We start from the raw sequence: 14,317 nt of genomic DNA, 5'->3' as shown, positions 1-14,317 counted from the left end.
GCACTGAGAGATTGGCCAAGGCCTAGAAGTGCATCACAGATCAAGAGCTTCCTTGGATTGACAGGATACTACCGACTCTTTGTGGAAGGGTTCTCAAGGATTACTACACAACTGAAAGAACTGACACACAAGAATCAGAGGTTTGTATGGTGAGACAAATGTGAGAACAACTTCTAGGAGTTGAAGCGACGATAGATTACAGCTCTAGTACTAAGTCTTTCATCAGATCAGGAGAAGTTTGTGGTTTACCGTGATGCGTCAAGGCAGAGGTTAGGCTGTGTCCTTATGCAGGTAGGGAAGGTGATCGCTTATGCATCACGACAGTTGAAAGAAAATGAACAGCAATACCCTACACATGATTTGAAGTTAGCAGCAGTGGTGTTTGCACTAAAGATATGGCGACACTAACTTTATGGGGAAAAGAGTGAGATATACACTGACCACAAGAGCTTAAAGTATTTCTTTACCCAAAGGGATCTAAACATGAGACAGAGGTGTTGGCGGGAGTTAGCAAAAGATTATGATTGTGAGATTCTTTACCACCCAGGGACAGTCAACGTGGTTGTAGATGCCTTGAGCACCCAGAGGTCCGGGATAGTTATTCAGTTTGAGGCAGATATCGAAGGTATTGGCAGAAGATATGACTCGAGCAGAGATTGAGTTAGTGGTGGGTCGGTTAGCCAACGTCACCTTGAAGTCCACTCTTTTGTAAAGGATAAAGGAGGGCTAGTTGAGTGATCCTCAGTTGATGAGGCGCAGGGGGGACATCCTAGCTAGAGTGGCTAAGGACTATGCAGTTTCAGATAGATTTGCAGAGATACAAGGAGCGAATTTGTGTCCCGATGGATTCTACTATCAGGCGAGTGATTCTAGATGAATCTCACACGACACCATATTCATTACATCCAGGCAGCACAAAGATGTACCAAGATCTGAAAACCTTGTATTGGTGGCTTGGGATGAAGAAAGACGTGACTGAGTATGTAGCTAAGTGCCTGACATCTTAGCAAGTTAAGGTTGAACATCAGAGACCGGCAAGGTTATTACAACCTATGGGTATCCCTGAATGGGAATGGGAGGACGTCACTATGTACTTTGTAGTTGGGTTACCCAGGACAATGGGTCAGCATGATTCAGTGTGGGTGATTGCAGATTGATATACCAAATCAGTCCACTTCTTACCAGTAAGGATGAACTATACAGTGGATCAATATGCTGATCTTTATGTGAAAGAAATATTATGTATCCATGGGGCTCCTAGGTCTATCGTATCAGATCGGGACCCCATCTTTACTTCCAAGTTTTTGGGAAGTCTGCAGAAGGCTATGGGAACCCAGTTGAAATTCAGTACAGCTCACCATCCTCAGACAGATGGTCAGTCAGAGAGGACGATTCAAATACTGGAAGACATCCTTTGGGCATGCGTTTTGGACTTTCAAGGGTCCTAAAGCAAGTATTTGCCGTTTATAGAATTTTCCTACAATAACAGCTACCAGTTGGCCATTGGGGTGGCTCTTTACGAGATGTTGTATGGTAGGAGGTGTAGGTCGCCCATTCACTAGGAGGACATGGGTGAAAGGAAATACTTGGGTCCTGAAGTAGTTCAAAGGACCAATGAGGCCGTATAAAAGATTAGAACTTGGATGCTCGCGTCACAGAGGAGACAGGAAAGTTTTTCAAATCTGAGGCGCAAAAATGTGGAATTCCAAGCGGGAGATTGTGTCGTCCTTAGAGTTTCGCCACTGAGAGGGGTGGATGTTTGAAAACATTCAGAGCACGCAGCGAAAAAATTTGTGTGGTGGGCCCATTGTGTTGATTTATTAAGAACATCAACAACAAAAAAATTTCATTAATCATATAAACAATTTATATGACTAAGAAAACAATCCAGAAACATTAACATACAATACTATTAATCATGCAACAAATATATGTATACAATATATTTATATACAACATATAAACAAAACAAAAATCAAGAACATAAACTTTTACGTCTTGAAGCCTATCAAGTGTTCTTGAGTCTTTTCGTGTTTTTTTTTTCGATCTTCCTATCCAAAGCTTTGAGCACTCAAACCATAATCTTTCGGAGTGTTCTCTACACCTCAAGATGTGTGTGGGCACATAGAGAACATGGGTTTGTATTTTAGGAATCACAAGTATTTCTTAGCACATGAGAACTTAGATTATGGTCTGAGAATGGCTAGAATAAAGAAGGACAAGAAGAAATAGTTTTGTCTGACAAAAACTCTGAGAACTATTATGAATTGTCTTCGTATTGTTGTGTCTTTTTTTTGTTATTATGTATTTCTATTGTGTATATCTATTTTTTCTTCTTCTTCTATATCATATAGAGATTTTTCTATCACCTTATTATTCATAATAATAATAGTAATATATTAAAATATCATATTGATGATAGGATTTGATTTAGGTAAATATCTAACTTACCAAACTTGAATTTTTTTTAAAAAATTATTAAATAATTAAATAAATAAAATAAAAACTATACAAATACAATATCTGTATATGTGGTACACGCATGGCACAGTCCTTGGACTGTGTCAGGTGTGTTATGCTATTCCCTTTTCAGGGATCTTGCATTTTTCTTTTATTTAATTAAAATCAATCTCCCACAAAATAAGGTGTTAATCTTTTTAAGGAAAAGATGACGACCTGATAAGGTCATTTTTATATTAATATTTGTTAAGTTTTTCCATGCTTAAATGGTGTTATGGTAGCATTTTTAGTAGTTTTAACTTAGTTTCGTGATTCTACACCATATTTTCTACATTGCATTTTATGATGATAAATCTGACATTTGATGGCAAGTGTAGTTTATAAATCATAGGTTGAAAAGAGACTCACTGAGATGAGGTTAAAATGAAGTTTTAGGAACATTCCAGGCTTTCAGGATTGAAATATTGAAGTTGCGGCAGCGTACAAGCTATCTAAGGTCGAGAATTAAAGAAATTGAAGATAGGTCGCGACCCATAAAATTCAGGATGCGGCACTTTAATTGGAATTGACGTTTCAGATTTTATGTTCCAGACAGGCCACTGCCCAGATTTTTCAACCCGCTGCCTACTGTGAAGAAAAGTGAAGTTGGGCCGCTACCCAGTTTTTTCAGGCCACGGCCTGCGTGACCAATTTCTGCTCATATTTTGTTTTGGGCCGCGACACGCATTTTCCAGGCTGTGGCCTGCGACGTTGTTTTCAGATTTTTAATTACATTTTAAATAGAATTTAAAGGAGACTATACAAAATTATTAGGGTTAATTTGAGATTAAGTTTTTATTACGGTTTTTGAGAGAAAAAGACTCAGAAAGGACTGGAGAGACTACTACAACACTATTGTTCATCAATCAAGTTTCTTTTCTTCCCTTAATCTCTTTAATTTTAATTATAATAATGTTTGTGATTATGATTACTATTATGGAGTAGGTTCTTTTTAGGTTAAGGGTTAATTCAAAACCCAAGACATGAATTCTTGATTGTTGTTAATGAATATTGTTCTTTAATTTCTCTCAATATTAAATTGTTTCTATTTTTCCAATTGAATGTTATGAATTTTGTGATTTCTTGTTAGGTGGCCAACTAATTAAGGTTTTACATTATTTAATTGTCATCTTAGAATTACTACTCACCTAATAGTTTAGGATTCTAAGTGTAAGTGATAAATTGCAATTGGTAGTGATGTCAAAAGAATTGTTGATTGTGATGAAAAATAGAACCTAGGTTAAATGAATTATATACTTCATTAATTTATTGCCTAGATTAACTTGTCTCCATAGAAATTAATGCTTTATCTAAGTTAAATAGATTGTATGTTTCATAGATTTATTGCTTAGCTAAAAGAGTTAATTATTGAGCGGTTCACCTTGATTACTTATAATAGGGAGACTAGGATAATTGTCTGCTTCAGCGTTATCTGCAAGGTTAATAGTTTAATTGAGAAATTGGAATAATATTTATTATTAGTGATTGTGAATGATTGTTGAGGGTGGAGATTAACCTTTAACTGTTTCTTAATATTGTAATATCAATTTTTATTTACTTTCTAGTTTATGCTATTTAATTTTGAGTTCAAAATCTAAATCCCCCTTTTAAGTTTTAGTGTTAATTATTTAATAATAAAGTGAGCGATAGTCCTCGTGGGTTCGACCTGTGCTTGCTATTAAACTAAAATAATTGGAAGTAGTGAAAGAAAAATAATTGTTAAATTTGTTGTGGTATACGACACACATCAAATTTTTGGCGCCGTTGCTAGGAACTATTGTTATTCTTTTTATTATTCAAATTTATTTGTTTGCATCTAATTAGTTTTTACTGTGGAATTGTCAGGTGTATATGCCTGGTGAGGACGATACACAAGATCGACTACAAAAGATTAAAGATTATCTTGAGGCATCGTCTGCATCACACTCTTCCAGAACTATCACTAATAATCCACTCTTTTAGTGTCATTATCAACGTGCAGAGTCTGTTAAAGAGCCATTATCGTCTGACAACGAATCTGATTCTGATGATTCAGTTCGATCCTATAGAACAATGGCCCAAAAAAGGACGTTGAAAGAGTTGGCAGCGCCAGATCTTGACCAACAACCGCTTTGCATCCAGTATCCACCTTTAGATGTTAACTTTGAGTTGAAGTCAGGCCTCATTCACTTAATGCCCTCTTTCCATGGGTTGGCTGGTGAGGACCCGAATAAACATTTGAAGGAGTTTCATATTGTCTGTTCTAGTATGAAACCTACTGCAGTGACTGAAGAACAAATTAAGTTGCGAGCTTTTCCTTTCTCCATGAAGGATGCAGCTAAAGAGTGGTTGTACTATCTTCCACATGGTACTGTTGAAACCTGGAATGGTATGAAGACCATGTTCCTGGAATGATATTTTCCAGCATCTAAAGTTGGAAGCATAAGGAAAGAGATCTGCGGTATAAGGCAATACACAAGGGAGTCTTTGTATGAATATTAGGAGAGATTTAAGCAGTTGTGTGCTAGTTTCCCTCATCATCAAATAACTGAACAACTCCTCATCTAGTACTTTTATGAAGGATTACAATCACTAGATAAGAGTATGATTGATGCAGCTAGTGGGGGTGCACTAGTTGATCAGACTCCTGCTGTAGCCAGGAGCTTGATTTCTAATATGGCTGGTAACTCACAATAGTTTGGCATTCGTCAAGATCCTACTCCACCACCCAAATCAGCTAATGAAGTGAACACCTCTAATGCTAATTAGCTTGGTCAACAATTGGCCCAATTGATTGCAGTGGTACAACAACTTGCTTTAGGCCAACAGGTGCGGCCATGTGGAATTTGTTAGGTTGTGGGGCATGCTACTGATACTTGCCCTACTTTATTTGAGGGAGAAACTGAGGGTGTTAATGCTGTAGGAAATTTCCCTGGTCAATTACGTCATATGTACTATGAACCCTTTTCACAAACTTATAATCCTGGCTGGCATGATCATCCAAATCTTCGTTATGGGAATCAACAACAAGTTGCTCCACAGTCTACACCTGTGAGACCACCTTCTTTCACTTTGCAACAACGATATCAACAGAATTTTGTACCTAGACCATCACAAGCACCTCAAGCTGCTCCACCACCAAGTGCCAAACCCTCTACTGAGGATTTAATCAATGCAATTTCTACAAATACTCTTCAATTTCATAAAACTACCCAAGCTTCCATCAAAAGTTTGGAGAATCAGGTAGGACAACTATCAGCATCATATAATAGGTTGGAAACTCATTTGTCTAATAAATTGCCTTCACAACCTGAGATGAATCCCAAGGAGAATGCTAGTGCAATAACGTTGAGAAGTGGGAAGTAATATGATCCACCTAGTCCTCCAATGCCTAGTAAATTGTCATCCAAGCCACAAGTTGATTGCTCAGTTGATGAAGATGTTCCTCCAAAGCCAACCAACCTTAGACAACCAAACCCTAAGCCTACTTTTGTCACCCCACCTCCTTTCCCAAGCAGACTAAAAAGGAAGAGTTTGACAAGGAAATTCTTGATACATTCCGAAAGGTAGAAGTGAATATTCCTCTTCTTGACGCTATTAAACAAGTGCCATGCTATGCCAAGTTTTTTGAAAGAGTTGTGCACAAATAAGCATAAGTTGAGGGGTAATGAAAAAGTTAGTGTGGGGGATAATGTTTCTGTAGTTCTTCAAAAGATGCTTCCCCCAAAGTGTAAAGATCCTGATACTTTTACTATCCCTTGCACTATTGGTAATAAAAGAATTGAGCGTTGTATGTTGGATTTGGGAGCCTCTATAAATGTCATACCATTCTCCATTTATACTTCATTGAATCTCGGTCCACTTGAAGAAACATGGGTGATTATTCAACTTGATGATAAGTCAAATGCTTATCCTAGGGGTGTAATAGAAGATGTTTTAGTTCAAGTGAATGAATTGGTGTTTCCAGCTGATTTTTATGTTGTTGATATGGAAGATGAATCTATTCCATGCTCCACTCTAATTTTGTTGGGAAGACCATTCATGAAAACTACAAGAACTAAGCTTGATGTGCATCACGGTACATTGACCATGGAATTTGATGGGGAGACAATTCGATTCAATATTTTTGAGGCTATGAGGTATCCAAATGATGTACACGTTGTTTTCTTTCTTGATGTGTTGGATATCCTTTCTCAACAAGTCTTAGATTTGCATAATGAAGATTGTTTGGAGGTTGCGTTGAGAGAGCATCTTGTGTTGACCGATGAAGATTTTTCTGATGAGATCATGGATGTCATAACCACACTCAATAGTGGTTTTAACAAGACTTTTAAGAAGGTTGCATTTCTAGATTTTACTGATTTCTAATGAGAAATTGCAGTCATCAATTGTTCAAGCTCCTACACTTGAATTGAAGCCACTTCCGGAGCATCTCAGATATGTTTACTTGGGGAATAATGAGACACTTCCAGTTATAATTGCAAGAAATCTTAACCAAGTTCAAGAAGAAAAATGATTAAGAGTACTTCAAGAATATAAACACAGCCATTGGTTGATCTATTACTGATATTAAGGGGATTAGCCATTCTATGTGCATGCACCGAATTTTACTTGAAGATGGGTCTAAACCAACACATGAGGCACAACAGAGATTAAATCCACCTATGATGGAGGTTGTGAAAAAGGAAATACTGAAGCTTCTTAGTGTGGGTATTATTTACCCAATTTTCGACAGTCAATGGGTGAGTCCAGTTCAGGTAATGCCAAATAAGTCTGGAGTCACAGTGGTAAAGAACGATGAAAATGAGTTGGTGCAAAAAAGAATGCAAACTGGGTGGCGAGTTTGTATAGACTATCGAAAGTTGAATGCGGAAACTCGTAAAGATCACTTTCCATTACCTTTCATTGATCAGATGCTTGAGAGGTTAGCAGGTCATCCTTATTATTGTTTTCTTGATGGTTATTCGGGATATAATCAGATTGTTATTTCTCCTGAAGATCAAGAGAAGACAACCTTCACATGCCATTTTAGTACATTCGCTTTTCGATGTATGACGTTTGGGTTATGTAATGCTCCTGCCACTTTTCAGCGATGTATGATGAGCATTTTTTTTAGAATATATTGAAAACATTATTGAGGTTTTTATGGATTATTTTAGTGTTTATGGTGACTCATTTGATTGATGCCTTCATAATCTCACTTTGGTACTCCAACGGTTTATTGAAACTAACCTTGTGCTTAATTTGGAAAAATGCCATTTTATGGTAAACCAAGGTATAGTTTTGGATCATGTGATTTCAGTCAAGGTAATAGAGGTTGATAAGGCAAAGATTGATTTATTTTGTTCTCTACCATCTCCGACTAGTGTGAAAGAAGTGAGATCATTCCTTGGGCATGCCGGGTTCTATAGGAGATTTATCAAGGATTTCTCTAAAATTTCCACACCACTATGCAACCTTCTTTAAAAAGATGTAAAATTCGAGTTTAATGAAAAGTGTTTAGTGGCTTTCAACTTATTACAAGAGTCTTTGACTACAGCTCCTATAATTCACCCACCAAATTAGGAACTACCTTTTGAACTCATGTGTGATGAAAGTGACTATGCCGTGGGAGCTGTTCTTGGGCAACGAGTTGACAAGCTTCCTCATGTTATATACTATGCTTCTAGCACTCTCAATGATGCTTAACTTAATTATTCCACCACTGAAAAAGAGCTCTTGGCAGTCATTTTTGCCTTGGAAAAGTTTCGGTCATACTTGATTGGAATTAAAGTGATTGTTTATACCGATCATGCTGCTCTTCGCTATCTATTGGCAAAGAAAGAAGCCAAGCTTCGGTTGATTCGGTGGATTCTACTTCTTCAAGAGTTTGACTTGGAGATAAAAGATAAAAAGGGTTCTGAGAATTTGGTGGCGGACCACTTGAGTCATCTTATTCGGGATGAAGATAATTTGCCCATAGAAGAAAAATTTCCTGATGAGCAACTCCTCGCCATGCAAGAAGTTATTCCTTGGTATGCCGACATTGTAAACTACCTTGCTTCAAAGGAGTTACCAAGTGATCTCACACAAGCACAATGAAACAAGATCAAGCATGATGCTCGCCACTACATATGGGACGAACCTTATCTTTGGAAGCATTGTACATATCAAATCATTCGAAGGTGTGTACCTGAATCTGAATCCCATTCCATCCTTGCTTTTTGTCATGCTTATGCTTGTGGTTGACACTTTGGACCTAAGAGGACAGCTCGTAAGATATTCAACAACGGTTTTTATTGGCCCACAATTTTCAAAGATTCTTATGCTTAATTATAAGGCATGTGATTGTTGTCAACGAGTTGGTAACATAACAACCAAGGATCAAATGCCTCAAACTCCTATTTTAATTCTTAAGATTTTTTATGTTTGGGGTATGGATTTCATTGGACCATTCCCATCTTCTTTTGGCTATGAATACATTCTTTTGGCAGTGGATTACATGTCTAAATGGGTAGAAGCAATTGCAACTAGAACGGATAATTCAAAAACAGTAGTGGATTTCATTCGTTCCAACATTTTTGTGCTCTTTGGTACACCTAAGGCTATACTTAGTGAATGAGGCACTCATTTTTGTAACAAGAGTATAGAAGCATTATTTTGACGCTATAGTGTAACTCATAAGGTGACCGTTGCTTATCATCCACAAGCCAACGAGCAAGCGGGGGTTTCTAATCGTGAAATCAAATTGATTCTTGAGAAGACTGTTAATCCAAACTGAAAAGATTGGAGTACAAGGCTTGATGATGCCTTGTGGGCTTATCGTATGACATATAAAACACCTATCGGTATGTCACTGTATCGGTTGGTGTATGGGAAGCCTTGCCGTCTACCGGTAGAGCTAGAGCATAAGGCTTGGTGGGCTGTAAAGAAGTGTAACATGGACATGATTATTAAACAAACTCTTTTGTAATCTTTTATGATTATTAAACTGATTCACTAAATGATTTCATGGAAAATTTTCAATTTATTCACATAACCACTTGTGAATCCCAACTTCTAAGTCTTAGATGTTGTACAATCAAACATACACATAGTATAACAAGTGTTAAAATTATGGAAATAATAAAGACGATAAACACTATTAATTATTTAATCTTTTCTAATATGATTAGATTCCATTTCCACAACACTAATTATGCTTAGCATTCTAGTTGTATGTGAATTGGGTTTGAATTCCAAGTTCACATGCAAACTACTTGAATTCCAAATTCGAGTTTAGACTTCCTTTTGATCAGATCAAAGAAGTCTCTAAGTGACTTTACTTTGCATGTTGCATAAATTTTTTTAGAAATTTTCTTTGCATTTGATCAAAGTTTATGCATATCTAAAATAGATGTCAATCAATATTGACTTATTATTTATTATTTATTTTAGCTTTGAACATTAAAATGTTCAACATACATCTCTATGTATTAGCTAAACGATTATGTGTTTCTTTTAGCCTTTATTAGAGAAAGGTCTTTTGGTTAATAATTAATAGACTATATAAACAGGGAGAGAACCATTGAATGGTTGCAATAAAAGATTGTCTTTTATTTGTTATATGTATTTAATTAATTACAAGTCAATCTAAAAAATAAATTCACATTTATGTTTCGCTCAATTGTGGTTGGAATAAGATGTCTTACTAAATCTATGATTTGCATAATAATTCATAATTATCATTTATACTCATTGATAAAATAGGTGGAACAAGTATATTTCAAAAATAACAACTAACTTTATTATTCAAAAGAAATACTAAACTTGTTCATTCATCAAATAAAGGAATCTAGAAACATAGTTTCTAGAAAAAGAATTTATTAATTTCTTTCATAATGAAAATCAACTATTTCAAAATGACCAAAAATTAAATCTTTTTAAACTAAACAAAACAAATTTTTAAACTAATATTTTCTTTATTCAGTTGTCTTAATCATTTCTTCTTCGCTTTGGTTTCAATGCAACTACTCTTTTCCTCAAAAGATTTATGCATTCCTGAAAACAAAAACATATGAAAAATATTATTAATGGCATAATTTTGAATCAAGCATTCAAAAATATTAAAGAAGAGATTTTGAGTAAATCGAATTTATCCCGTATTTCAAAAATTGAGCATGTGTTTATCATGGCCCACATCTCGTGTGTAGTTTCAATAACCATATATCTTTCTTTAATGTCACCATGCATAATCGATAACATGCATTGACTGTTGGGGTTTTATGCCCTAATTAAAACTCAATTTCTTTGTAATCTCATTTATTATCAATAAAAGAATAGAAATCATTTTTTGACTTGGCTAATCACTTTGCTCACATGTGTTTATTTTAATGATTATTTGTTTAATATAAACTTCTATTAAATCTCGAGTATATAACTAATCATATTTATAGTGATGTAATCACAGTGGAATATAAATATGATTATATGTTCAAACATAAGTTAGTCCTAAGATTAGTCAATGCATAGGATTTACACTGACTTGCCAATCTACGATATGATCTACTTACACATTGTAGTGTTATGTTCTTTCCAGAACATTAACAAAATGGATAAGATCGAATGTATTTGTTACATCGGACTGGACTGATATTGACAGTAGATAGGATAAGTAAACATATCGTTATTATCTATTCTAGTCATATCATATAGTTGACCATAGGTCAATTCAATCTCAATTCTGAGTGGTTAGTATTCTAACTGTTATATTATTTTATAATATAATGTAATATTATATTATATTATAATATAATGTTTTAGATTAAATAAATGTGACAAAGAGTGTCACATATTGTAACATATAATAGAGAGTTACAATATTTAGATATATGAGATATATCCAAATAATGTAACATATTTGGTGTTACAAATTTGTAACTTCCAAATATTACCCTTTATTGTGTAAATTTGTTGTTACACAATATTGACATGAATTTTGTGGATGCCAAAAATCCACCAAGAAAAAAAATCCCCAGTACATGGTTAAAATACAAGGCTAAAGGACACTTAGTCACATTATCAGGCTCAGACCTATAAGTCTTGTGAAACCGGGAGATGGTCCCAAGGGAAGCAACACCTTGTGAGCCGTGAAGTATGGCCTTTGTGGATGCTCAATATTCCAGGCTTGTAAAAGATCCAAGGCACATGCTAAGGTCCCATGAAGACCTAAATACAAGTCTGAGCCGCGGGACGTTCGGGTCACCGTCATCTTGCAACTGCCTCGCACCACCTCTCGGCGCATGTGTGTCTCGCGAAGCCCCAGCCTCGCACCACCTCTCGGCGCACCCAGCGAGGCGGCTCACGCGTCACAGCCACATGCACCCCAGCGAGGCCCTGTCTTGCATAGAAGGATCAGGCGCAGGAGCGTCACGCGAGGCCGGCACCACACCCTCGCCTCGCTCGTGCACCTTGCCGCGCCAAGGGCTCGCGAGGCCAGCGTCTCGCCCATGCACCTGCCGCGCTAAGGGCTCGTGAGGCCAGCGCCTCGCCCACGCACCTGCCGCGCCAAGGGCTCGCGAGGCCGACAGCACACCAGCGCCTCACCCACGCATCAGCCGCACCAGGGGGTCGCGAGGCCGACACCACGCTCTCGCCTCGCCCACGCACCTGCCGCGCCAAGGGCTCGTGAGGCCAGTGCCTTGCCCACGCACCTGCCGCGCCAAGGGCTCGCGAGGCCGACACCACACCAAGGCCTCGCCCACGCACCTGCCGCGCCAAGGGCTTGCGAGGCCGACACCACACCAGCGCCTCTCCCACGCATCAGCCGCGCCAGGGGGTCGCAAGGTCGACACCATGCCCTCGCCTCGCCCACGTATCAGCCGCGCCAGGGGGTCGTGAGGCCGACACAACACCCTTGCCTTGCCCACGCATCAGCCGCGCCAGGGGCTCGCGACAGACACCCCCACCTCAGCACGTCATGTCCGTGCCACTAAGAGTTGCCTATATAGTGGGCCTCGTTAGAGGGGCTCAGTCGCTCCCCTTGATAGGAGCTGGTGACGGGACACCACTCTTGCTGTGGGTCTAATATGAGGTAAGGTCAAGAACCTATTCCACGCACCCTTAGGAATGAAGTGGGGATTGCCTCATAGCGATTCATGCAAAGTCGAAAGGAATCGGAGTACAAACATGGTATTCGTACCAGATAGGTAGTGGTAGTACAAATGAGGTACCTGTTGTGGTCCTCACCAGCCCACCTCTGACACCCGTACGAAGCAAGTAGTGGAGGTATAACTGAGTACAAAAGCTGAGGTGCTCCCACAAACTCTGACCATGTACCAGAGCCGACACCACTACATCTGATACCACTCTCCTGATAGCGTACTTGTGTACAAATTGGTCCCATGGACCACAATGTATCAGGGGCCATTAGAGCCCCTTATAAAAGGAATCCCTCTTCAACATTGAGGGGGGTTGGAAAATTCATTGTATGCAGAGGCTATTGAGAAATATACAAAGGCTTGCTCCATTGTTGATCTGTGTTTACTTTTCCTTAAAGTTTATTTTAAGTTCTTATATAAACATCACCTGACTTACCTTTGAGTTTTCCGATCTAATTTTGTTGACGAGATTTCACCGTCAACAAATTTCATAAAGCCATATGTGATATGACTGTTAAAGATATGATTTTAACCCCAATAATGTGTTTTGGGAGTTACAAAATCATTTGGGAGGGTTTGGAACCGTTTGGAAAAACAACACATTTTTTAGTACTGAAAATGGTCAGTGGCCACGGCCACTGAATGTTGGTGGCTGCGGCCTGTGGGACAGAGGCTAGTGGCTACGGCCACTAATGTCTCTGGCCGCAGCCACAGGCTAAAAATGACCATTTTTCAGTTTTTTCAATCTTTGTTGAACGGCTCACCCAAATAACTCCCAAATCTCATTTTTAATTCCATATTAATCCAATTAAACATTGGTAACAACCATGGGGTTGGTGGAATTTGAAATTCAAAGGGTATCTCTAAACTCTATAAATAGGAGCCTATAGCTTACTTGTAAGACACAACATTTCTATCCATTAGAGCACTTGGCTAGAAACACCTTGAGGCTTGTTAATTCCAGAAAGTATTTCTTATAATCTGTGAGAGATTCCTTAGTGCTTGAGTTAGGGGGAAATAAGCTTTTGGACAAAGGTTTCAAACCTTGTTCAAGTTGGTGATCCCCAACACTCTTCACTTTGGTAGTGTGAGTGAGAGTTGTTTATCTTTTGTTTCTTGTTCCTTTCTTTCATTCTATTGCTTTTCATCTTTATATTGTTCTTCTCTATTTACTTGTATTTCTTGTTCAAGAGTTGTAATCTTTTCTTTTCTTTTGTTTCAAACACTTTACTTTATTTGTAACATTTTGCTTAGAGTTGTATTTTACTATTCTCTTCTTCTTCATTTTCTTTGTTTATTTGTAATTTTCAGTTATAAAGTTGTAACTCCTTTTAATCAATTATTATTTATTTGTAATATACTGCATAGAGTTGTAATTTATTATTATTTCCATTGAGGCAAAATACATATTTTCCTAACATTCAAAAGCTTATCCCTTGTTTGTTTCAATGGAATGTGAGAGCATCAAGATCATGAACCAAGACCTAGTGAGGTTGGATAGGTTTGATGGATCCAATTTCACTAGGTGGCAAGACAAGGTGAAATTCCTTTTGACAACACTCAAGATAGCCTACATCCTTGAGTCATCCTTGGCACCTCTAGCCGAGCCATCCTACAAAGACACTCTCGAGGAGGTGGAGAAAAGAAGGAAGAGGGAGGAGGACAATCTTCTTTGTAGGGGTCATATCCTCAACGCCCTATCCGGTAGGCTCTATGACCTC

At 37.9% G+C, this 14,317-nt stretch overlaps 1 protein-coding gene across 1 annotated transcript; it reads left to right on the top strand.

Annotated features, from left to right (window-relative positions):
- Positions 1–6,093: 6,093 nt before the first annotated feature.
- Positions 6,094–6,994, top strand: LOC133824687 (uncharacterized). Its single transcript, XM_062257650.1, has 2 exons — positions 6,094–6,816; positions 6,860–6,994. The coding sequence occupies exons 1-2, from the start codon at positions 6,094–6,096 to the stop codon at positions 6,992–6,994; spliced, it is 858 nt and encodes a 285-aa protein (XP_062113634.1).
- The last annotated feature ends 7,323 nt before the right edge of the window (positions 6,995–14,317 follow it).

The sequence above is a fragment of the Humulus lupulus genome, chromosome 3 (assembly GCF_963169125.1).
Source record: "Humulus lupulus chromosome 3, drHumLupu1.1, whole genome shotgun sequence".
NCBI classification, from domain to species: Eukaryota; Viridiplantae; Streptophyta; class Magnoliopsida; order Rosales; family Cannabaceae; genus Humulus; species Humulus lupulus.
Note: the sequence above shows the minus strand (reverse complement) of the source record. Positions and strands in the feature narration are given on the sequence as shown.

Excerpts from the sequence above, each read along its gene's own strand:
- LOC133824687 (XM_062257650.1), top strand. The coding sequence starts at position 6,094 with ATGCCAAGTTTTTTGAAAGAGTTGTGCACAAATAAGCATAAGTTGAGG. Across the intron at positions 6,817-6,859 it reads TTAACAAGACTTTTAAGAAG|TCATCAATTGTTCAAGCTCC; the intron begins GTTGCATTTCTA and ends GAGAAATTGCAG.